Raw genomic sequence first — 27,106 nt, forward strand, 5'->3', positions numbered from 1 at the left:
GCAAATTGAAGGAAACAATCAACAACACAAAAGACAACCTACAGAATGGGAGAAGATACTTGCAAATGACATATAGGGTAAAGGGTTAGTATCCAAAATCTATAAAGAACTTACCAATTCAACACCCCCCCCAAAAAAAATAATAATCCAGCTAAGAAATGGGCAGAAGACACAAATAGATATTTTTCCAAAAAATATATACAGATGCCAAACAGACACATGAAAAGATCTCAACATCACTCATCATCAGGGAAATACAAATCCAAACCACAATGAGATACCATTCCAAACCTGTCAGAACGGCTAAAATTAACAAGAGAGGAAACAATAGATGTTGGCAGGGATGTGGAGAAAGGGGGACACTGATACAGTGTTGGTAGGAATGCAAACTGATTTAGCCGTGGTGGAAAACAGTATGGAGGTCCCTCAAAAAGTTAAATATAGAATTACACTACAACTCAGCAATTGCACTACTAGCTATTTACCCAAAAGATACAAAATTTATTTTGAAGGGGCACATGCACCCCAATGTTTACAGCAGCATTATCAATAATAGCCAAGCTATTGAAAGAGCCCAAATGTCCATTCACTGACGACAGATAAAGAAGATGTGGTATATATACAATGGAATATTACTCAGCTATCAAAAAGAATACAATCTCGCCATTTGCAACAACTTGGATGGAACTGGAGTGCATTATACTAAGTGAAATAAGTCAATCAAAGAAAGCTAAGTACCACTGATTTCACTTATATGTGGAATATAAGAAACAAAACAGATGAACATAGGGGAAGGGGAAAAAAAGAGAGGGAAGCAAACCATAAGAGACTCTTAACTATAGCAAACAAACTGAAGGCTTGGAAGGGGAGTTGGATAGGGAATAAGCTAAATGGGTGATGGGTACTAAGGAGGGCACTTGTTGTGATGAGCATTGGGTGTTAAATGTATTGATGAATCACTAAATTCTATTCCTGAAACCAATACTACACTATATGTTAACTAACTAGAATTTAAATTAAAACTTCAAAAAATATACAAATTAAAAAAAAAAAAACTAGTAAGAAGCATAGGTGGAGTTTTGAAAGTATCAAGCAAACACTAGAGGTTAAAGATCACTCTTCCAGAAATTCACCACAAGATGAAAGGTTCACTGAACTCTCTCAAATACATAAAGCAACCATCAGTTACTTCTCCCCCTTTCTAAGTTGCTAAAAAACAAAAGTGTTCACTATTAGCAAGCTCTAGCAATGACTTCCTTCCTAATTTCCTTTGGTCATGAAGAGAGAGAAGAGATATGGCAGTTGGGAAGTTAACAAGAAAAGAGGGGAAGCTATTATTTCATGATGCCAAGATGTTTTGTTGGACAATTTACATATACCATATCTCAGTCCATTTAATTTTCTCAATGCCCAAAGTATATTATATCATCTCCAATTTATAAACAGAGAATCAAATCTCCAAAATATTTAATTGCTTAAGAAGGAATCTATAACTTACAAACTGGTAATGCTAGAACTGGAATTTCTATCTGTCTGACACAAAAGCTACCTTTCTGCAAAACTCTTGATAAAACATCAAGAGGTCTGTCACAATGTCCGTTGGTCTGGCCCAAAGAAAAGGATCAGTTACTTTTCACAAAAAAAAAAAAAATATGTTCCTTAATGATATGACTAAGTATAGAGTATCAAATATTTTTTAAAGCACCTTGTTTATTCTAGTATCTCTGCCTCCAGGTGTTAAACTATTTGATGGTCTCAAAAACATTCCAGCAGATATAGTCACTATTTAAAAGAAAAAATAAAAACATGAGGAACGGAGATAAAGGACCATATGTAGAAAAGACATGCTTCTGGGTTTTACTAAAATTATCAACAAAATATCATAAAAAGGCACATAGGAAGATACATTTTTCTAATGAAAACCACTGAAAGTTGTGGCTTTATCATTTGTTATAGGGGGAAAAAAGAAAAGAAGTGCCCAGCAAAAATGAAGTGCTGTAGAACAGAATATGTAGTATAATTTTTTAAGTAAAGACATATGTATACATATTGGTATATGCATTAAAAGTTGACTGAAAATAATCACCAGAAGGATTAGCAAAGTTTTTCACATTTCATTTTCTACTTTTCTATATTAGAATTTCATAACCATGCACATGTATTTTTTTTACAATAGTAAGGGTTATTTAGGTCTATTTTCTTATATTTCCCAGTATTATGTAAAATCCTCCCAAATATTTTTTTATTATGGTTAGCTTTTGATATATAACAACAGCTTGACAGATAAATTTCTGAAGGAAAAATCTTACTGATCACTTAACATGAGACTACCACTTGAACATAAACTACCTGAGATAATATTTTCATTCATGCTACAAATGAAAAAACCACCTCAGAAGCACTCACTCAAGGTTACTCAACTAAAGGATACAGGTAATATTTAAACCTGTATCTTCCTAATTCAAGCTCCAAAGCGTTTCTCATTATACCACAACTGCCTATTCAAAGAATGTATTTTTTTTTAATTTTTTTTTCAACGTTTATTTATTTTTTTTGGGACAGAGAGAGACAGAGCATGAACGGGGGAGGGGCAGAGAGAGAGGGAGACACAGAATCGGAAACAGGCTCCAGACTCTGAGCCATCAGCCCAGAGCCCGACGCGGGGCTCGAACTCACGGACCGCGAGATCGTGACCTGGCTGAAGTCGGACGCTTAACCGACTGCGCCACCCAGGCGCCCCTCAAAGAATGTATTTTAAAGTTAAAATGTGTTTATGTAAGTACTTCTGTTTGTATTAAGATCTATTCCTCCCCTTTCCAAAAAAGAATTGAGGCAATTCATGTAATAAACCCTACAGGAAAAAAAAAGTAGAAGAAAACTGAGGCAAGGGAAATTAAGGGTTAAAATAAAAGTCACTCTACAATAAAAGACGGAAGTTGTGAATGTTTTGTCCTAGATGAATTACTAACTTGTTTCTTGATATCTAAGATGCCACACTAAAGCGTGAAAGGAAACCAAAATGTCCTTTATAAAATTCACAGTAATAAAATAATAAAGGAAAATAATTGCTCAGAAGTCTAGCTTTCCATAGTACTATGACCAGAGGGAGTATTTAGCTGAAAATTCTCATAAGGGAAGATTCTTTGTGATATAGTTAACAATGTCCCTTAAATATCCTAATAATAATTAAAATTCAGTTCAGCGGAATAATGCCAAAACTCAATTCATTATATTTAATTCTTTAAGTATTACAACCCATACACTACCCAAGTACTCCTATGGCTCAATGAAGCAAGTCTTTAAAAGTAAAACTTCTGATAAACAGCTAATATAAACTTCAATTTAAAAAAAAATTTTAAGTTAAAAAAAAAGACCAAGTCATTATAATATCATGTTTTATGCTATTTAATAATATCTCCTTTAGTTTTAATTTTCAAAATATTTCATCTTAGTAAAGATGAAATAGACATGAAATAACTTCAAGGTTATTATTATTAAGTTATTAGCAAATAAAATATTATCTACATTCCATAATTTTCAAATTCTTACTCTTAAAATGTAGTATTCAATATATGAAAGTTTAAGAGTCCAGGCTCTAGAGCAATGGCTTTGACAGGGGTTATTACTACGTTCTACATCAGGCTCTTTCATAGATAAATACAAGATAGGAAGAAATTTCTCATAATCCTTAAAAGTTACTAGAAAGTGAGTTGGCACGCTAGATAAATGGGTCTAGAAACATGGTGCTGTATATGTAGTTAGTACTCAAGAAATGCTTAAAATGAATGAGTGAATGGTAAAATATTGGCCTTATAAAAAAAAGTAATTGATCCATGTAGCTAATAACCATAAAGAAGTCAAGGAAAATTATTTTACACAATTATATCACCTGAAACTGCAGCATCACTTATTTCCACGTTTTCAATATCATTTACTAGAGCATACAATGTCACTCCACTCTCAATCTCTACCTCTAACCTTAGCTTCTATTCTCCCAAACCCTAAATCAATGTATTTAATGACCACTATAAACCATGTGATAACTTTTTAGATTAAATTAAGAAAAAACAAGGAACTATATCATTATATCTTTAGAAAACTATTTGACACTTTTAAAAAGCATGAGAGGGTAGGGTGCCTGGGTGGCTCAGTCGGTTAAGCATTCAGACTCTTGATTTAGGCTCAGGTCAGGATCTCAGGGATCGTGAGTCTGAGCCCCACGTGGGGCTCTGCACTGATAGTGGGAAGCCTGCTTGGAATCTCTCTCTGCCCTCCCCCGCTCACATTCTCTGATAAATAAACTTAAAAAAAAAAAAAAAGCATGCAAGGGAGTATTATTTTGCTTCTTCAGATGTACCATACATTACAAAACAGCGAATAAAGCTCAATGGAATGAACTAAGTGTAGCTTCTCAAACTACAACCTACATACTTTCTGCCAATTGTATTTATCACTCATAAGCGATCTCACCAAAATATATTTTGGAGAGAAAAGATGAACCAACATTCAATATGGACCTCTTGGACACCATAATAGAGCAAAAAAAAGCATAGTTCATCAGTATAAAGAAGGAAACAAAAAAATCTCCCTTTTAAATTCAAATTACATTAACTGAAATCACTTTACCAACTTTATTTTATAAATACATACATATACAAATACATGTATGCTTGCATGCATACACACATATTTACACACACACAAAGGGATGTGCATGAGTTTTCCACTTAGATCAAAAGTCTCCTGCAAATGAAGACTGGTACAAAAATGTATATTCTACATTCTTGTAAATGTGATTGATCATAACTTGCTCAAGAGGAAAAAAAAAATCTGTGCTAATCAAAGTTGAAATGTGCTAATTTGATCTCCAGTAATATTAATTAGCTCAGTCAATATATTTGCAAATCATTAGCCATTCTGAATATTGACTATTCTTATGTATTATCAACTGTATTCCCAAAGGATTACCAAAAACATGAAGACAATATGAATATTGATTTTTATTTTACAAGGACTACAGTTAAAAAAATAGAAACTAGAGTAAAATCACCTGTAGTCAAGCAAATATGCTATTTGATTTGATTTCACCAAAACTTGTATACCAGACCAATACTGAATTACCAACCAATCTAATGAACTATGCTGAGAGAGGAAAACAAAAAACAAAAAAACACTTTTCTGCAAATTAGTAGCTCTGAAATCATAGGAAGTCTTAAAAACCAACCTAAATATTTAATGTAGCTTTCTCTACACAACCCCCCCCACCACCAAAAGCTGTTTTTAGAACAATTGTATATCTAGCAATCAAAGAAATTCAGCTCAATCATTTTATCCTTAGGAAAATGGCAATGGTTGTATTTATTATATTACTAATGACACATTAAACTAAGTAAAACATAAAGGTCATTTGGTAAGCTTAAAATCCACTTACTTCCATACCAAACTGGTAATTATTTAGCTATTCCTGATCAACTATTTCTATCACCAAAAAGAGGAACTTTTCTTTTTTTTTTTAATGTTTATTCATTTTTGAGAGAGAAAGAGACACAGAGCATGAGCAGGGAGGGGCAGAGACAGAGAGAGAGAGAGAGGGAGAGAGAGAGAGAGGGAGGGAGACACAGAATCTGAAGCAGGCTCCAGGCTCTGAGCTGTCAACAGAGAGCCCGACACAGGACTCCAACTCACAAGCCGTGAAACGATGACCCAAGCCGAAGTTGGAGGCTTACCCACAACTGAGCCACTCAGGAGCCCCCAAAGAGGAATTTTTCTAAACTGTACAACAAGTCATAGAAATTGCTACAATTGTTATAAGCCAAAACTGAGAAAGAAAAGGCTTCATCCTCTATATTTATAATTTATAAATGGAAGATTCAAATTGCAAGGGACCAACATACAGATACTGTACAATCAAAAGATCTAAAATGAAAATACAGCAGAGACTATCTCACAAATTAGATTTACTTTAAATAGTATCAAGTTTAAGTTCAGAAATATTTCCTTATATTAATTGACTAAATTACATTACTTTTAAATAATGCATTGAAATATCTGAGAAAGTACTGTTTTTACCAGTTCAATGGCCCCTTTAGAAATGTACTTAAAAAAAAAAAAGTAGGGGCACCCTGGTGGCTCAGTTATTAAGCATCCAACTTTGGCTCAGGTCATGATGTCCCGGTATGAGAGTTCGAGTCCCACATCAGGCTCTGTGCTGCCAGCTCAGAGCCTGGAGTCTGCTTCAGATTGTGTGTCTCCCTCTCTCTCTGACCCTCCCCCATTCGCACTGTCTCTATCTCAAAAATAAATAAATATTTTTAAAAATGATAAATTAAAATTTAAATTTAAAGAAACAAGTAAAAACTGAACTACTTATTGTTTAGGCACATATACATATGTAACAAAATGGGAAAAATTATTAACATAAAATTCAGGATAGTGGTTACTTCTGGTTACCTCTGAAGGGGAGTCAGAGATGAGAGAAAGGAGGAATACATGGGTGGTTGAAAGTTACTGGTAATATGCTATTCTTAGAGGAATAAGTTCTTGAGTAAATGTTAAATAATTTTTAGATAAATTGGCTTTTATAAGGAAATAAGAGCATGCATGGACTAATGATAGCATGCTATAAAACCAAAGATTATGACTAGCAAAATTTTATACTGAAGTCCATTTTGAAAAACAACTGGAATTTCCTTATAGAAATTTACCTTTTACAAATGTTTCTTCCTAACAGTATTAAAATATTGGCAAACTCAAATCCATTTTGCAAATATTCAGACTGAAGGGCAGACTGGAGAAATGTTCTCAAAGAACCAAGACCCAAGCCAAAATTATTCTCCTCCTTTAATCAGAGTAATATAACCATATTGGTTTCAATTTGAAGTCCTTCAGAGGCTGTTCAGGGCAAACATGTTAGAAGTTATAATGCTATATACCTGAAATTTATATAATAAAAGAAAGTAAAAAAAAAAATGAGTCTAATTGTATTTAGATGTGTGATGTATCTTTATTAAGATTTTTTAAATTTCATAAAGCTTCAGAAATAGAGAATCTTAATTTATAACACATTTTACTTCAAAGAAAATAAATCAAATAAAAAAATTAAAATGCATCTTATTCAATGTCAACATAAAAACTCCTAAGTCAGGGGCGCCTGGGTGGCGCAGTCGGTTAAGCGTCCGACTTCAGCCAGGTCACCATCTCGCGGTCCGTGAGTTCGAGCCCTGCGTCAGGCTCTGGGCTGATGGCTCAGAGCCTGGAGCCTGTTTCCGATTCTGTATCTCCCTCTCTCTCTGCCCCTCCCCCCATTCATGCTCTGTCTCTCTCTGTCTCAAAAATAAATAAACGTTAAAAAAAAAATTAAAAAACAACAACAACAAAAAAAAAAACTCCTAAGTCAAACTACCTTAAGAAAACCCTAAACAAACATATTTATGATTATTTATGAGCAAAGTTTGTTTAAAAGCCAAATCAGAAATATCAGTAGTTAGCAGTATGCTCAAATACATTATTCTGAAATTTCTCAAGCATAAAATATATTTATTATTAACAGTAATCTAGAAGCCAAATATTAATTTAATATGAAGGTAACACAACATAATGTATATCATGTTTTATATTTCTTTATAGATCTAAATATACAAAAGAGGAAGATTTAGGTTACCTAATAGTATCAAAAACAAACAAATGTAAGAGTTCATGCAAAGATGTAGAGCCAGACAAGTTATTAGGTTAAAAATCACTTTTAAAAGGCAGAGGCACTAAGACTCTTTATTCTTCTTACTGGAAAATCAACAATTTCTAATACATTCTTACTGCTAGAATTTGAGGACAAAATGACTTTTAATTGCTTATGAACTGAATGAAATTCAGCAGTATTTAAAATACCAAAAGTTGAGACAGTAAAGAACTAGTAAAGGTTAAATCTTGGCTATTAATATAAAGGAAAACACCATAAATGAAATTTTTAGAAATAGGTCTCAATTGTCAATCTATCACCATACAGCAAGCTAATGAAAGATAAAAATAGCATCCTTCTTCTAGACTTTAGTCATATGCATTAAACATATGCATGGAAAAAAGAACCATACATAGAAAACCCCAACAAGATTCTCTTTAAATTTTCTTTTAATTGACTTGATTAGAAAGCGTTATCTGAAGAGAAAATATAATAATCACTTAAGGAGAAAGAATTAATTCAAACTCATTTGAAATGACTTAGATAAATTCCAAAATTATGCAATGAAGGGACCTACTATGTGACAAGCTTAGCACTATCCACTTTGTATTCACTGTCATAATCATACAAATGCTCTGCGTAAAGTTGTAATTCGATACTGAAAAGAAGAATTTGGTAACTTCTAAAGCCTGTTCTATACTATACTGAAACTTGCTTGTTTATTAGTACTTACCTCTAAATATATAGTGTTAACAAAGTTAGTATGGGTAAGCTTTAATATTTAGAAGAGAATGACTTCTCTAACTTCTAGACAATTAAAGTAAAAAATTTAAACACCCAAATTGCCCAAGAACTAGGAAGTAAAAATCTTCTGTACTCCAGTTAAGCTTCCATTCCGACTTCTAATTCACTGTACATCAAAGAAAATCAACTTTCCCTGACACATAAGGACTATTCCCTTCAGTGATCAGGCAGGTGTTGAGGCCAGAAAGAGAGCCTATTTTCCACAGCCCTTTACCTTGTTTGATCACTGGTTACTTTTGATCTGACACTGCCCTCTCTCTAGTAATGACTTCCCCCTCATAGACCCTACCTCACATCTGTCAGAAAGAATAAAGGGCATCAAACTGAGACCTGACAACGCCTATGGGCCATGCGATGGGCTGCCAACTGAATGTTCCCCAGCTCCCACAATTTCCAATTCAGTTTCTTTTGTTCTGGTAGGTACAGGGTTAGGGTACCAATGACAGCAGAAAGGATTATGCAGCAACTGTGAAACCAAGCCTTCTTGAATGTGTATCTTTTATCTTTGCTTCTTCATCTTCTTAAATGCTGCAAACTTCATGGTGGTTACTATGAAATACATATTCAACAAGTGCAATAGAAAGTTTGTTTAAATCCTTTTCCAGGAGAAAATAAAGGACACAATGTATTGTAATTCAACTATAAAGCTTTAAGGAAAAAGTTTCAAGCCCATGGTGTGAGATTAGTAAAGGCCAGCTGTCAAAGAGCATGTTAATAGTAAATGAAACCACAGAAGTTTTACGGGAACCACTAACTTAGTGGGTATTGCCATACACCACCGAAAAAAGGAAAGGTCTCCTAAAACAATGCACATATCACAAAAGGTGATGATTTCAATTGTTAAATTACAGATTTTCAGACTAATTTGATGTGAGAATAAGCTTCTCTAGTCTTGTTTAAATAATGTGCTAAGTTTATGTAACCTCTTTTTTAAAAAGGGCATTAATTAATAACCTAAATGCTAGAAATAAGAAAAATCTGGTCAAATATCACTTTGGAATATTATTAATAATTTTTAAACTGTCATTAAAATATTGCATGAGTTCTTGAATATTTATCAATAAATCACCCTCTCAACACAGATGCACATTGATGGACAACTCATTATCAGGCATGCACTAAAGGAATTTGTAGGAAGTAGGTTTGGGAGCCTTCTAAGGTCACTTTCAAGGTTAAGTCATTACCATTTTTGCTTAAGAAACAGGACTTTTCTTACTTTAATAAGTAGGGTCAGAAGAAGGAAGTGCATTATCAATAAGACATGCAAACAAATCTAATGTACCTTTAATATATATAATGTATTAAGACAAATGAATAATTAACCTTAGACATGTACAAATATAGAATCTCAAGAATGGGAGGTAAGCACTGAGGTGATTACAAGTTGGCTGTAATAACTGAAAGAAGTTACTTTCCACAACAGGTAAAGTAAGGTATGCTTTAATAGAAAGAAAAGGGAAAAGCACAAACATCTGAAGAATTAACCTGTGACACTAGGGAAATGCAGACAGTAGAATGAAAATGATTCACCACTATGGAAAAGACTATATGGAAATACCTCCTAGTCTTACACTGATCCACAGTCAGCACAAGTACTTTATCTTTAAAAAAAAAACAAAACTGCCTTGACTGTAATAAAAAAAATTATAATATAAAGTACATTAAAAAATGTAACTGGTTTATATAGACTTTAATATATGAAAAAGATGAAATATATATATATATATATATATATGAAAAAAAGAGGATTCCTATATGCTTGGACTTACTTTACAGTCAAAAGCCATCTAGGTGTACTAGAAAGAAATATCACTTCCAGAATGAAAAAACACAATCCAAGGTTAAAATAGTTGGTTGAACAAATACTTGCCCATTTTTTTCCTTAAGTCTTCCAAATGGCACTTACTCCTCCAAGAAAAGAAAGAAACAAATTGCATTGATTATTCTAGTCAGATGCCTATTTACGCTCCTTTCTGGGTATTCTTTCCCCAATTTTTGATTCTACAAAACCATTAGAACATTTTAAAGAACAAAAAGATACTAATATAAATGGAATCAATTTATGAAAGTAAGAACTATGACTTTTACAGGAAGTATTTTTAAAAGAATACATGTCAGTGTCATTTCTGCACAGTATATTACCCTCAAAGCATGCAGTATCAGTGTTCTAACTAAACTTAACACCAGATTTATTTGGTGCATTTAGCTAGTATCAAGCAACCAAGATATGCATCAAATATTACACTTTATCTATCTCTAATTGTAGCAACAAAATCAAACTCATCTAAACAAACTCATCCACAGAAACAACTTGGTAACTTTCATCTCCTGAACATCCAAGTGATTAAAGTTTGACAAAAGAAAAAAAAAAAAAAACACAATTCTTAGCAGTCTTGGAGAGAATTTTTTTTTTTTAATTTTCTTTTTTTGAACGTTTATTTATTTTTGGGACAGAGAGAGACAGAGCATGAACGGGGGAGGGGCAGAGAGAGAGAGGGAGACACAGAATCGGAAACAGGCTCCAGGCTCTGAGCCATCAGCCCAGAGCCTGACGCGGGGCTCGAACTCACGGACCGCGAGATGGTGACCTGGCTGAAGTCGGACGCTTAACCGACTGCGCCACCCAGGCGCCCCTAGTCTTGGAGAGATTTTTGTTACAGTTGTCAGAAAGCAGGAAAAAATGCATAGGTGGAAGCACTAAAGTCAAATATTCTCAACAAGATGTAAATCAAGAAATGCCATTTACAATAAAAAGATTTTATTTTTTAAAAAAAAATTTTTTTTTTCAACGTTTATTTATTTTTGGGACAGAGAGAGACAGAGCATGAACGGGGGAGGAGCAGAGAGAGAGGGAGACACAGAATCGGAAACAGGCTCCAGGCTCTGAGCCATCAGCCCAGAGCCTGACGCGGGGCTCGAACTCCCGGACCGCGAGATCGTGACCTGGCTGAAGTCGGACGCTTAACCGACTGCGCCACCCAGGCGCCCCATACAATAAAAAGATTTTAAAGACACAAGTTCAACGTTCACTTTTAAGAAATCATTTCCTAAAAACTACTTAATTCTTGAAGAGGGTAGACTTCTCTGGGGTTTCACTTCCTCAAGTTGTCACTGCCATTCTTCTGGTATAAACATTAATGAAGAATCAGTTGACACTGCTGCAGAATAAAGCTTATTTCACCAATTCACTTGTTAATAAAAATTTATGTACCACAAGCTAGGCTATGTGTACATACCAAAGTATAAATAATCATCTTTAAAGTTACTGACATGTGTTTCATTGAAAATGTTAATTTTTAATAGCTTTCCTTCCTGTCACAAAAGTAATTTTTCCAGAACTAAATCAAAAAGACTTGAGTATAAAATGTTTCATCTTCATTAGCAGTCATTTTCAAAAACTTTACAATTTTTACATAGAAGATCTTTAATTTTTAAGAACTTCTAATATCTATTTAAGTAGCCAAAACATTGGCAGAGGTAGTCTGATACTTAACTACATGTTTTAAAAAAGACATTATCATCCCCATTTACAAAGACCTTACATGACTAAACTGAAACCTTGAAACCTACAACAAGGTATCAATGGATTAATAAAAAATTATAAAGTACAGGAAAAGCTGATAGTATATGGGAAAGTAATAAATGTGGAATTCCTAAAGAAAATTTGACAAAAAATATTTAGCTGAGCTTGAAGGTATTGAACAAATATTAGAAGATGATAGCAGAAAAAGAAGAGTAAATGAACAAGTTGAGAATATAATGAGAATAGAGACTAGTAACTAGAGAAACCTGTGAAGGAAGCCATTACAGATTTTCTGAAATGATAAATAGTATTTTATCAAGAGCATTCCTGGGTTGTGGATGTGAAAAACAAAAGGTCAATCTACGGAAATGTCTTAGGTCATGACTGAATTCAGTGGTATACCTTTCACACTGTTTTCCATTAAGCTCTTCATTCATAAGCCTAAAACAACTTTAATTTATGGAATGTATATTAGATTATGTAATAGAACTGCCTACAATTATATATAATGAGAAAAATATTTATTAATATATCAGCGGTAGAGGGGTATGTACATGTGTGTACAAAACTATGTCCTGCAACAACTTAAAACATATGACATATTAAGCTATTCAAATTACATGCCAATATTTAAAGTTAACATCAACTTAGTGAAAAGTCATAGAAATACATTTTGACTCCCCATTCAGAGAATCTACAAATCAAAACTTAACCTAATTCTATCATGTTCTCTGATGAGTCAAAATGAAGGGCTAGCATAACATCATGCAAATAATTTTACAATCTGTAGGTATTCAGATAGGCATTTTAAGAACACTGAATATAAATAAATGCCTTCCTCTTTATTTTTACAAAGACATGTTCAAAAAGAAAAAAATAAAAGATTTACTCATCGCCCAAATGTAGTTCAACTAGAAGGACTCTGATTTATGACTATTTTTCTTTGAATTACATATTCTTAATGTATCCATGTATATATCATCTTAGAGTGAATGATAAACACCTAGATTTTACGCTTAAATCAGAAACAGTCAGTCCCATAAAAACCTGGCAACAGACACTATAAATTTTCTACCCCAAGAACTCTTCTGAAGTAATCTACTTCTATTATATTTTAGAAACCAAAAATAGTGAAGTACAGTAACTACTAAAGAAAAATACCATGTTGATCTTTTCTGCGACCTAAATTTGATATGGCTACATAAATAAGATGCAATAAGAGAGTTTAAAAAGTGAGTAAATATCAAAATAGTACAGACTTCATCTGGCTTTTCAAGTTCTCAACTACTAAAAACCAGAAGACACAGTCCAAGGCAAAGAATTTACTCCAACACTCTCAGGACAATCCATCCTTCCACCCAGGAGGCAACTCCATGTTTAGACTTTTATCAAAAACTTCAAGAAAGACAACAAAGGAAGACAATCTACGCAATATGAATAAGCAAAGTATGTAACAGAAATAGGAACAGTACTCACCACACAAGTTACCTAGACAGAAGCACAACCTGTACACCTTTTGACTGAAGAAGAATCACTGGTGAAAGCCCAAGTAGCATAACACTTTCATGACAACTTATCTTTTTGATAACAGCTGTAAGAAAATGCTAGGAAAGATGCATCCTGTCACCTGGTAGCCAGACTCAACTAATGATATTCAGAAGGGCAAACCTAAAAAACCAAAACAAAAACACTAATTCTTTTCCCCTTAAGCTTAACGACTAAAATAATAAATGGGATTAAGTCTTGGATATCCTAAGACCCTAGCACCTCATTACTGTGGAAAAAGAAACACATAAGGCAAAACTTCTCCCTAGATCCAAGCAATACATCTTACTTGGTGACTGACAGTCTAGAAAGGTAGCTGAAGAATATGTGCTCATAAATGACAGAATTAATGTACTCCCAGCATCCCAATGCCATCCAACACTATAAAATTTCTATTTGCTAAGTCTGATGACTAGGCTCTTTATCTCAATCCAATATCTCCTGTTACCAACACTTGAGCACAAAGCCCTAGACAGCACTTTCACACTTATAGCTGAGAGATAATTTGATTTGCTCCAAATCTTTCTGATTTTTTAAAATATGCAGTGCCAAAAGAAAAGTAAACAAAAATTACATCTTTAAAGAAAAAGCAAGATCTAAAGTATAAAATATATAAGTGAAATAACATCAGCAAAAGAACCGCAATACTAGAAATAACCTACCAACTATAAATTTTAAACCAAAACAAGTTGGATATTTTTAGCAATCTAGAATATCACCCCAAATTTTTTTTTAAGAATATGTAAATACCACTTGGAGTCTCCTATTTTTAACCATAATAAATTCTGCATTGTCAACACTGGGTATCTGTATTGGAGTTCTTAATAATAGGCTAGCTTCCTCCTGAGATGCTTTTTGCATTTGAGCATCTCCTATCATCAGTCGTAAGTCCCAAGTTTGTGAACTAATTTTAATACTACTAAACTAATACAATTAGGCAAGTAAATATGCTGGGTAAAAAAAATTACTAAATCCCAAAGAAAAATTATTTAGTTATTATCCAAGTCACTGCCTGCCTCTGTGTCACACTGGTACACAGAAGAAAACACACTCTCTCACACACACACACACACACACACACACACTTTATGGTTTTTTATACCTTCCAAATGACATAATACAATTCATTTATGTTCTTACCAAAATACCTGATAAAGATACCCAAAGAAGTACACTTATCGTGATGGCACTGGGTAATGTACTGAATTGTTGAATCACTGTATCATACACCTGTATGTTATACATCATACATATAACATTGTATGCCAACTACAGTGGAATTAAAACAAAACTTAATAGAAATTCCTTTAATTTTTAGAAAGAGAAAAAAATAATTTTTAAAAAAAGCATAAAAAAAGATATCCACACGAGAAAGATACCAATAGATTAAAAAGACACATGATAAGCTTTAGCAAAGAATATATAATGAGTTCATTATATTCTTCAGATTGAAAAATATACCAAATAATCTTTTAACTTTGGTTTTCAAGTTATTTGGATGCCAAATAACTTTTGCTTTTAATTAAAATTGGTCCTTCAAATACCATTGAGAAAATAAAACCAATTTTATTAACAATACAAGTCCACATAATTCTGACAAGAATACAAATCATATTCTAGTTGTTGCTCAAAACTGCATGTTGTTAAAAATCCACCATCCTAGAAAATACCTCTTGAGTGCTTAATGACAATGGCTGGATAAATTTGATACACAAAGAATGGCATCATTAATACAGTAACTAGATCAAAGAAATTTACTTATTTGAAAAGTCAGAGGAGGCTGGGTGGCTCATTTGGTTAAGAATCTGACTGTTGGTTTTGGCTAGGGTCATGATCCCGCAGTTCATGAGATCGAATTCCACGTCAGGCTCTGTGCTGACAGTGTGGACCCTGCTTGGGATTCTCTCTCCCCCTCTCTCTCCCTCTCTCTCTCTCTCTCTCTCTCTCTCTCTCTCTCAAAATAAATAAACATGAAAAAAGATTTTAAAAAGTCAGAAAACTACTGACTCTGAATCTGTAAGCTATTTTTCAAGCTTTTATTTACATACGTAAATCTATCTTCTTTTTAAAGTACATCGCCAAAATACTTGAAAAAATACATTTTAAAGTTTATTTATTTATTTTTGAGAGAGAGCATGAGCAGGGGAAGGGCAGAGAGAGACTCCCAAGCAGGCTCATGGGGCTCAAATCTACGAACCGCAAGATAACGACCTGAGCCAAAATCAAGAGTCAGACACTTAACTGAAAGTGAAGTTTCAGTTAACTTCAGTTAACTTAACTGACTGAGCCACCCAGGCACCCCTGGAAAAATACATTTTAAAAGTATGTTCAACTCAGTAGGAACCCATTTGTCACTAAGCCAACACTTACTGAATGTCTATTACGTGCACAATGAGGGATGATGGATAAAAGAATAAGTAGATACTCCCTGCCCTCAAAAGAGTTCATAATCCATCAGCAAGATAAACCTGCAAAGCATGATTTTAATTACTCCTGAAGAGCAATTTGGCATGATCTAATAAAAATTGGAAAATCTACATTTCTTAGCTCCCTATAATTACATTTCTAGGTACAGACCCTAGAGAAATTCTTATACATAAGCGCAGGAGACTTACATAAGGATTTTACTGCAGCAATACCTGTAACAGTAAAACACTGGAAGCAATACAAGAGTCCTTCAGTAAGGAATGGATAAACAGGATATACATATCTATATAGAACACTAAGAGTTACAAAGAATGAATTACATATTATCACTAGATCTCAAAAACAACTTAAAAAAGTAAAAATGCCACACTATATAAAATGTATGTTAGCTAAATTAACAATACATTATATTTTAAAAAACTAAAAAATAAGTAAGTTTAAAAGTAAAAATGCAAATTGTTGGCTGATAATTTGTAAGAACAGATATTTAACAATACAATATCAGATATAAACTATATGTGACTACAAACTAAACAATACTATATCATTCATGGTACCAATTATGTCTATTAAAGTTTTTTTTTTTTTAAAGCATTTTAGGTCATCATAGTAGTTGTCTCTAGGAGACAGTGGGAATGACATGGGGTACAAGACAACAGAGGCTCAAAGTTTATTTTATTAACTCAAAAAAGAAGCAAATTGAACAAAATGTTTAGCAACTGTCAATGTCTAGATGATGGGCATATAGATGTTATTACTTTTTATTATTCTATATTTTTCAGTTTCTCAAAATAAAAAAATAATACAAGACCTCAAAACCTGATCGCATTTCACATTTGCTGAAACCCCATGCTATAGTCCCTATTACCTCAAGACATACAAATTCCTTTAGCATAATGTTCAAAAGTCTCATCCTGATCCCTATCCTCCTTTACAAACCCAAATATCAACACTTCACCCACCACCCTGCCTGTAAAACTAATCTTACTTTAACACCCACCACATATTAAACATTCCACATATTTTCCCAGTGCCTTGTCTTTGTTAGTGCTGTCTCTCACAAATGCAAATACCCCAACAAAAATGGTTACCTGCATCATAATATCACAGCACTATATATCATTCAAGACTCAGCTCAACTGTCACCTACTACTTATAGTACAATTTACAAACTACTTTTGTCATTGGTATTTCCACAGCACTTATAACTAAACAGGAATCTCCTCCCTTTAGCAATAAAACTTAATTTCTCAATACTTCTCACAGAGCCTGGCACACGCTAGTCAAATATTAAATGAACCGAATGAACATCTGAAACAATATTAAGGAACAGAGTAGAAGGTAATCAGTTCATTGACTTATTCAAATTTCTATTAAATCTACTGGACAAAAATAAAATGGTATTTAGCTTCTGAATCCAAATTTCACAAAAAACTGAAATAAACTACTATGCTTTTGCAAGTAAAAAAATTTTGCATAAATAGTGCAATTCTATTAAAGTTAACTATGATCATATTCATACAGGATTAAGATGAAAATTAAATGCCATCTTGAAACGCCTTTCTTCTTTGATAAGTTTACTCATTTTCTAGAAAAGATTTCAATATGTCTCCATTGGTACTTCCCCTGAAATCAGTTATCATCCTAGCAAAAAGATCTTCTGCTCATGATAATAATTTCTTTCTTTGATGTCTCAAAGTACCTGTCAGCAAGTGTTTTAAAGGGGGAAAATGTCTTTTAGAAATTACTGTATGGTTAAAAGGCAAATAGATTATTAGCTCCATCTGTGATGTGTCCATGAAAGGGCTTGAGGACAAAGGTTTGGGATTCTAACAGATCTGGGTTAGAATCTTAACCCTGACACCTGTTTGTCGTTACTTAACCTCTCTAGGTCTCAATTTCCTCATCTGTAAAATAGAATAAAAATAAACTACCTCATATGATGGTTTTGAGGACTACTTATGTAAAACTGCACACTGCCTGGCACATTATAAATACAAAAAGAAAAACCTAACTATGAAATATTTTTAAATATCAACAAGTGACAGCAAAATCCTGAAATGTAGCATTCAATAATAAGATAAAGCCCAGTATCTTTAGGTCACCTATTTTAGAGTGCCACATTCATGCACCGTGTCTACTGGAAAGTAAGTACCACTCTGGATGTAAGTAAATGCCTCATCCATTAAGAGGGGAAAGGACAATGAAGGCAAGTATCTACTGTAAGAGACCTGGAAGTTGAAATGAGTATTTTGAAAAGGGAATCCCTCACAAATATAAATTATTTAAGTCTGGGATTACAAGTAAACTTGTTTCACAAGGAGTATTTCAGAAATAAGATATAAGAAATGTAGTGGGGTGTTGGGGGTAAAAGGGGAACCAAATCCCTTAATATATTAACTCTAAGTTGAAAAGCAAAGAGTCAGGAAACGCAAGCCTTAATATAAATGCTGAATTAGCTACTGCTATTTAAATTCGGACGAAAATGTTTACCTCACATACTCCAGTTGATGATAACATGGTTACCAGTGTATTCACTTAGCTGCTGCAACAACCTCAAATCACAGCAAGCAGCAATCAGGAATTAAACTGTGAATAGGTGTGAAATCAGAATATAGTAGATGATAGCCTTAATTCAAATTGGTAGATTCCAGAAAGTAAACTCTGGAAGGAAGAGGAAGTAAAGTAAACTTTACAGAAGACTTCCTATTTTGGGGACCATAAAACACATTTGCTACTTTACCTCTTAATCTCATTTAATCTCTTTAATACTCATAAGAACACATCTGAGGTAGCATTATATCCTTTCTGCAAACAAAGAAATGAAAGTACAAAAATTAAGGTAACTAACCCAAGTCACATGACTGAGAAACCTTAGGATCAAGGTATGAACTGAGTTTTGTTCAACTCAAATAGGGCATTTGCCTCAATCACCCCTTGAAATGCTTCCAGGCTACAAGAAGGAGGTCTGAAGAGGTGAATTTATATCCTACTTCATACATGTAAGCCTCCAAAAAATTATAAAATGAAAAAATAAAAACATTATTAAAAAATTATGGTAGCAGTCAAAGAACTCTATGCCATGTAATTATAAAACTAATAAAATAATAATTCACCAGGAGATTGAAAAAAAATAAAAGTTCACAATTAACTCTCAGGACATCAAGTTTTAACCAGGAAACATTTATCACTTCCCTAAAACTTTCTAAAATCTATTCATAATACATTACTACTCTCTTGGTAATAATTGAGACACCCTATACTAGATCACAACCCAACTCTATAGAATAGAAGGTGTTAAAAAAATAGACCAAATAAACACAACACATATAGATCTAAATAAAATATACTGACCCTAGGACTTCACATAGAAGCTATTTTCTAAATAAATTATAAAATCTTAGTACTTTAAAGCATCAGGTTGGATGACAATTGACAGATAATCCATCTGATCTTGTCACAACTAAGTAAGAAGCTGCCCAAAGAGCTTCTCTGTCCAAAGAGTAAAGAAGAGGAATCTGGAGCAACAAGAGTAAAGAAGCAGAGAGAATACATTTAAAGAGGTGTCTAGATCATCAATAACTGTACATTTAAGTAAGTATGGATTAAAAAATAACTTTGTAGCCAGTACTGCACAGAAGAGATACAAAAGCTATCACTAGAAGAAGGGAGATAGTTGTATACAATATGCTAGAACCTCACTACAGTTGCATTCCTCAAATCTATTTCTAAAATCTATACCACAGTTTTATAGCAAATACAAAACATGTCATATAGGAGCATGGCATCTGTATCACTCAAAAAGAAGTAAAACAGAAATCTCTTTTGAGTAAAATTTTACATGGAAGTCCTCAATTCTTTGCCTCACCATAACTCACTGAGTCTTAAAATGTAAAGTCATTGTCCTCATTTTCCACCGGAATAAAACTCGCTCTGATAAACACAGGAATCCTTCCCTAAAGTTTATCTTACTTAAATCAGTCCCACAAATAAGAATGTTCAAATATCTTTCTACTTTGTGTAAAATAGCAAGTTCATCTTTTAACTTCTAAATATAACTAATATTTCAAATTATTTTAAGAAATTTTCCCATTAAAACCACCTAAAGAACAAAAATTGAAAACAAACCATAATACCTGCAGAAACTATGTATAAGCATTCTACCTTTATAGTTACATCAAGGACACAAAAGCGATGTCATTGAAATATACAAAGACAATGCTGCCATCTAAAGGCCAAGATACAATATGAAAAAAAAATGTATACTCAAATACTGCCAATATATAAAAACAATTTGATATTTTAAAGGCAGCAAAGTTTACACTTTTAAAGAAACACTATGCTATGACTATTTTTAGACTATAAACAAAATTCTAATACTCTTTTGAGAAGATTCAATTTAATAAGAGAATTAGCAAAACAATTTCATTAATGATCGGTATCTGCACAGGTCAAATTCTGTTGGCATCCTTTCAGACACAGCATTCTCCTAAATATCTCTATTAGTTGTTAACTTACAAAATCTGTCTTATTTAGTGATGTTTAGTGATATTTCCTACCTGTAATTACATATGGAGTATAAATATTTTTATAAATATATACTGCATAAAAATATAAAAGTATATAAATATAATTTGCCTTTAGCCAGACTGCTATTATTTCTACTCACTCCATTTAAAATATTTCTTGTTAAAAGACTAATAATAACAGTTCTCAGAGTGAAAAAACCTGAACTACTTAAAATTATAGCTTTGAAAGGATTCAAATATTTCTCATTGTTCCATAAATTCTAAAACAACAAGGTGTAGCTCCTATGGGAGGATAGATAATAATTCAACTGTCCAGTATGAAGAGCTCAAATGATTCTAAGATTCCTTTTCTAGAACTTTAAATTGAAGGAACTTTATTGAACCGAACTTTAAGATTTAGCAAAATTACTTCAAATTTCCAATGAAATCAAATGTTTACTGAATAGCACGACATACAAAATTGATTTCCTTATCATTTAAGTATATCATCTTTTTAATGAACCACAATAATAAGGAAAAACAAATGTGAATGTAAGTAGAAACTTCAGAACATATACAATTAGTTCCTCTGGGGAACCATGGACTAAAAATGTTAATGTGTAAGAAAAATGTTTCTCTGTGTTTACTCAACAAGGAAACAAATATTAATCTCCCAACAAATATTCCCAATATGTGAAGAATATAAAAATCTCAAGTTGGGTTTACCATCCTTTCATTTCTCTTGAATGTAAACTGGAAACCAACAGACAACAAATACAGACAGGATTTCATAAAAATTACTAGTTTTAGTGTCTCTTATGGGTCAGAGTTTGTACTAGACAACGTAAGGACATTATGCCATTTAATCATCAGAGCTACAACCTGCAAGAAAACAGGTATTAGTAACCCTCTCTGCAGAAGAGGTTCATAGAGCAATTTCCCTAGAATCACAAGTGGTTGTACACCAGGTTTAAAAAATTCACCCTCTCTGACCCAGAAAACCTTATTCATTCTATAAGATCATACTGCTTTAAGAGAGATTATTAAACTTGTAATAAATGTAAAGAGAAATGTGGAGGATTTTTACTATATAATTTCAGAGGAAAATATAATTCTATGTGGTGATAAAAGCATTTCCTTTTAACTTATAGTGTTTTGATTTTTCTAACTGGAATCTTGTTTTAAAGTACATTATCTCATTTGAAGTGCTGATGGTTCTAGAGACCTTTTAAAACTTACATTAATTTATGAGACACATTTATCAAATATTGTAAACTAATCCCAAGAAGCAACAAAAAGATCCCTTTATTTGGGGAATACAATTAAGAGCAGGTCTCCTCTGAAAATATGCAACATATTCAGTACCACCTTGCCTACATTTTAAAGTACACGATTTCTCAACCTTGAGAAATCTACTAGTACCTCCCTAATGATAACCTGTTCTGTTAACTTTTACTAAGCACCCATCAAATCAAAATTGTAAAGGTTTGGAGTATTATTCAACCACTAAAAAAACTGAAGCTCTGATATTTGCTACTACATGAATGAACCTTGAAAACATTATGCTATGTCCAAGAAGACAAATACAATATACCACATACTGTGTGATTCCATTTCTATAAAATGCCTAGAACAGGCAAATCCACAGAGACATAAAGTAGATTACCAGGTCCCAGGGGCTGGAGGAAGGGGGAAATGGAGAGTGACAACTAATTAGCAGACTTTCTTTGGGGGTAATGAAACTATTCTAGAATTAGTGATGATGACTACACAACTTTGTGAATATACTAAAAACCATTAAGTCGCAATACTTTCAAAGAGTAAATTTTATGGCACGTGAATTACATCTCAATAAAAGAAAATAAACAGCTGTAAATATATATATTAAGTATGAATGAGTTACACATGTATGTCATTAAAATATAAAATCTATATAACTAAAAAGATTATCTGCCTCAGTTTACTGAATCTCATTTTTCACCACACTAAGTGAAAAGCTTTAGTTCACACATACACATCTTTCTGAACCATAAAAAAAAAAAAAATCTAACTACCTAGAATTATTCCAATCCCTAGGAAATCAAAAGGAACAACCACCACAGACTTATGTTTAGCAACTAAATTTTATTTTTTCCAATTTACCTGAGTTAATTAATTGCCAGAATTTAGACAAAAACCTATTAGCACATGCTAATGAGGAATCTTTAACACACAAGTACCACATGCAAGTACCTACAGAGTTATAGGATCAATTTATAAAACCATTGTTTTGAGAGGATTCTTGTTTTTAAGTAGTATTTGCCTCTAAACCATCAAAAGAAGCAGATAAAATTTTATAAGTTATAAAGATATCAAAGGTTAGAAACAAAATTTTTAAAAATGAAGATTATAACAAGTACTTACTAATTTGTTTTCCTGCATGTATATTCTTTGTAATTTCAGACAGCCCTTAGCTATGACGATCATGCCTTCATCTGAGATCTTGTAACATTGGCCGAAATGAATATCTTTGAGTTCTCTGCACTTTGAGCCCAGCTGTAAACAAAGAGATTTAGCTGAATGCTCAGAAAATAACAAAGATAACATATTTCTAGTGGAATTTCCATATAATTTTTTTAAATAGCCATACCAAAGTTAAATTAACTGCTTATAAACTACTTTTAAAATAAAGTAGAATGTAGGCGATCTATAACTTAAGATAGTATTGTGTAAGCCTTTTCATGTGCTAATTACTTCCCTGCTTCAACTACCTCATACTATATGCCCACCTAAGGCGTCCAGATTTCTTAACACCTCAAAATCACATATGTATTTCTCTTGAGTCAATTATATTGTTACACTGGTGAAGCCCAGTTACAAGGAATAAAACAAAGTTCCAAGAAGCAAGGCAAAGGTCTAATGAGTGAAAGAATATTTAATTCATTAGATCTACTTCTACTCCTGACGACCCCAATGAATCATTTCCCTCCACTGGCTCATTACCCTGGGAAAAAATAAAAAGTCTAAATATGCTGTAGGTAATATTTTAGAGTACTTATTTACACACTGTACTGCATAAACTGAAAACAAAAGGACTATTTCCTGATTGAAATTCCAACTGTACCTTAGTTACCAAACAGGTACAATGTTCCCATTAAAACCATCAAGTATCACAGAGAACAAATTATATACATTTCCTTTCAAAAGCCATAGTGTAGATGATCAAACTATAAATGAATGCTGTTTCATGAGTACTACATATGAATGGAGTCATTTTAGAGTTAAAATAAGCAATCTCCTTTAGTAACAACTTATACATCAAAAATTATCTAAAAAATTACATTAAATAATAAAACTCAGTGTCAGCAAAGATTCAAAGTGTCATGATATACCACTCGTAAGAGTGAAAATTAGTACTGAAAAGTTTCCTTGGAGGGGAACCTAGCATAAATGAAAAAAATTTGTGTAACTGAAAAATGTACAACTCAGCTTATAAATATTTGCAAAAAAATTAATGACAGAGGGATAGATAATTAGATAGATTATATGATAAAGTAAGCATACTAAAATGTTAATTATAGGGTGGTGGGTTAAATGGTGATGGGGATTAGGGAGTTAGGGAGTGCACTTGTCATGATGAGCATAGGGTAATGTATGAAACTGCTGAATTACTATATTGTACACCTGAAACTAATAAAATGCTGTATGTTAACTAACTGGAATTAACATAAAACTTTTAAAACATATAAAAAAGATGTTAATTATACAATCCAGATAGTGGGTATATGGGCATTCACTGTAAAATTCTTTCAAATTTTCCATTAATATAAATTTTTTCATAATAAACTGATGGAACAATTAAATAAAAGTTTTCGGTAAATTTTAGCTACAAGCAATTAGCAAATGGGATTTTTTTAAATAGTAAAATAGAGAAAACAACCTAAAGATACAAATAAGTGTTTTCATAAAACTGAATATTGTACAGCCATTAAATTGAAGTAAACACTTGACAAAAATTAAAATTTTATATGTTTTTAAATATAATCCAATTGAATTTCTGTAAACAAATTATGCACATTTAAATATACCTATGTGTATATGTGTATAGAAAAGAGAGTGGGGCACCTGGGTGGTTCAATCAGTTAAGCATCCAACTTTGGATCCTCTGCTCCCTCTCTCTCTGCCCCTCCCCTGCTCACACACTCTCTCTCTCCCCCAAAAATAAAAACATTTTTTTAAAAAATGTTAAAAAAAAAAAAAAAAGACTGAAATGTACACCAAGGTTTTAATGGTGCATTTTTTTTCTTTTCTGCCTATCAATCTTCTCACATCTTTTTAAAAATAAATGTTCCTTTAGTAATTTAAAAAAACTTTAAAGTTCTGTTTCAAGTAAAGTAATGACATTATAACAAAGACATGCGAATTCCATTATTTTCCAGGGATACGTAGTTAAATTATGTTATTTTCATCTAGACCACACTATAAACAATTACATATTCAACTAGAAATGGAAGTTCCACAAAGACAGAAGTTTTCCTGTTAACTATCCCTGGTGCCCAGTGTCTTCTGCTTAACTCAGCTGATACTGAGTAAATATTCGCTGAATGAATGAAAAGGCTGATACATATATGTAAAGAAGCCTCTTTGAAAAATGGATGAATATAGGAAACCATGATCATGTTCTCATATCCAGTTAATCCAGGAATTCTAAATTGAGTCCACAGGTAGACTTCAGGGATTCCAGGAAAGCAGATGAAAAAAAAAAGAGTACATTTTTATTTTCATACTATCCTCTAAATGAACTCTAGCCTTTACTTCACTTATTAATGTAAACAAAAAATCACAATAGTTTAGCAGTACATGTGATTTTGTAAACAATGGAAATCAAAGACAATTTCTTATAATATCACTGCTGTTGCAGCTATCATGAAATTCCATTTCTGTTCATCAGTATTCATTACATTCACAACCAGATCTTATAATGCATAAAAGAGGCACATATATTTCTAGAACAAATGTATAATGGCACATTACTTACACCTAAGAAAGCTAATCCAAAGCCAACAGCAGGGAAGATGGAAAATCAACTTGATATCACTACAAAACTCCTCATAGGCTCACATATGTCTGGCATTGAGGGCAAGGATGGCATTAAAAACACCAGAATTCTTTAAAGTGTACTTAAGAAGTGGTTAACCACTCAGATCACCTACCCATGACTGCACAGCCTGATCTTGCCCACTCTCTCACAATAGCAAAAGACTGGAGTAAGTAAAACACAGGGTTTTTGGACTGAGGTACACCATGCATAGCTCAAAGCAAAAGCATACTCCAGAAAATGTGGGGATGACATGAAAGTTTCTAAGGTGAAAATGAAGAAATTCAAATAAAGAATTCTGTAAGATGTTCCAGGATTAAAAGATAGGGACTTTGGACTGAAAAAGCACATTCACATGTCCAGCACAAATGACAAAAACAGACCAATGACAAGGCAAATCTCCATAAAATGTCAGAATTAAAGGGTATAAAAAAAAAAGATTCTACAGACTTCCAGTGACATATTTCATATAAAAGACTGCTATTAAAAAGGCATCAAACTTCTTAATGACAACACTGAAAGAAAGCAATAGAGCAATGCCATCAAATTCTCAAGGACAAGTATTTCAAACCTAGAATCCTATGCTCAGGATTGAGACTATGAATTAAGTATGAGTATAAAAAGGAGACATCTTCAGACACGCAAGTTCTCAAAAGATTTACCTCCTATATTCTTTATCAGGAAGCTACTAAAATCTGTGCTCTACAAAACAAGAATACACCAAGAGAAAGAAGATATAACATCTAGGTAACAGGATATCTAATACAACCACAAGATCAGGAAAACCTTAAGGATGATGGTGAAGGTTAAGATACTTTGATGACCACTAACGCAAGAGCACTTGTATACAAGAAGTCCAATGTGGACCCTACAGACTATGCCAGGCAAATCTGCTATATGAAGATATATATTAACTAAGTATCTACATATAGATATACTAATGCAACTGTGGAAAAGCTTTTGACTCCATTCATGATAAGACTATAAAACTCAGTAAATGGGGTGCCTGGGTGGCTCAGTCAGTTGAGTGTCTGACTTCGGCTCAGGTCTTGATCTCAGTTTGTGAGTTTGAGCCCCACATTGGGCTGACAGTTTGGAGCCTGGAGCCTGCTTTGGATTGTCTGCCCCTCCCCCACTCGTGCTCTGTGTCTCTCTCTGTCTCTCTCTCTCTCTCTCAAAAATAAAATAAAAACATTTAAAAAATCATAAAAAGTCAGTAAACTAAATGGGATGAGAAGATTAATTTCAAGAACCACAAAATTCTATAGAGAAAAAAGGCAGGTATGTAATTATAAAATGTAAATACCAAATACTTAATCAAAATTATGGAAGAATTATGTTGGGAGGATGAGTGAATAGGAGACCGGAAAGGATAAGTAAGCTAAATTCTCATCTTCCATAGCAAGGAATCTGCCTAGATGGTCTAAAATGGATAAATCAAGAAAATACAGATAGGCTTAGAAGAGTAATGCTTCCTTCTTCTGGAGAAAGTTCAATTAGTCTAATTCCTTATCTCTCCACTGACTAGTTTGTGTTTAATACACTGG

At 33.0% G+C, this 27,106-nt stretch overlaps 1 protein-coding gene across 1 annotated transcript in view; it reads right to left on the reverse strand.

Moving 5' to 3' along the window:
* The window catches only part of FBXL17 (F-box and leucine rich repeat protein 17), a 500,142-nt gene that overhangs the window by 431,981 nt on the left and 41,055 nt on the right, over positions 1-27,106 (reverse strand). The window contains 1 exon segment of the mRNA XM_030326099.1: positions 22,886-23,017. Within this exon segment, the coding sequence (XP_030181959.1) occupies positions 22,886-23,017 (132 nt within the window).

This window comes from Lynx canadensis, chromosome A1 (assembly GCF_007474595.2).
Source record: "Lynx canadensis isolate LIC74 chromosome A1, mLynCan4.pri.v2, whole genome shotgun sequence".
NCBI lineage: Eukaryota > Metazoa > Chordata > Mammalia > Carnivora > Felidae > Lynx > Lynx canadensis.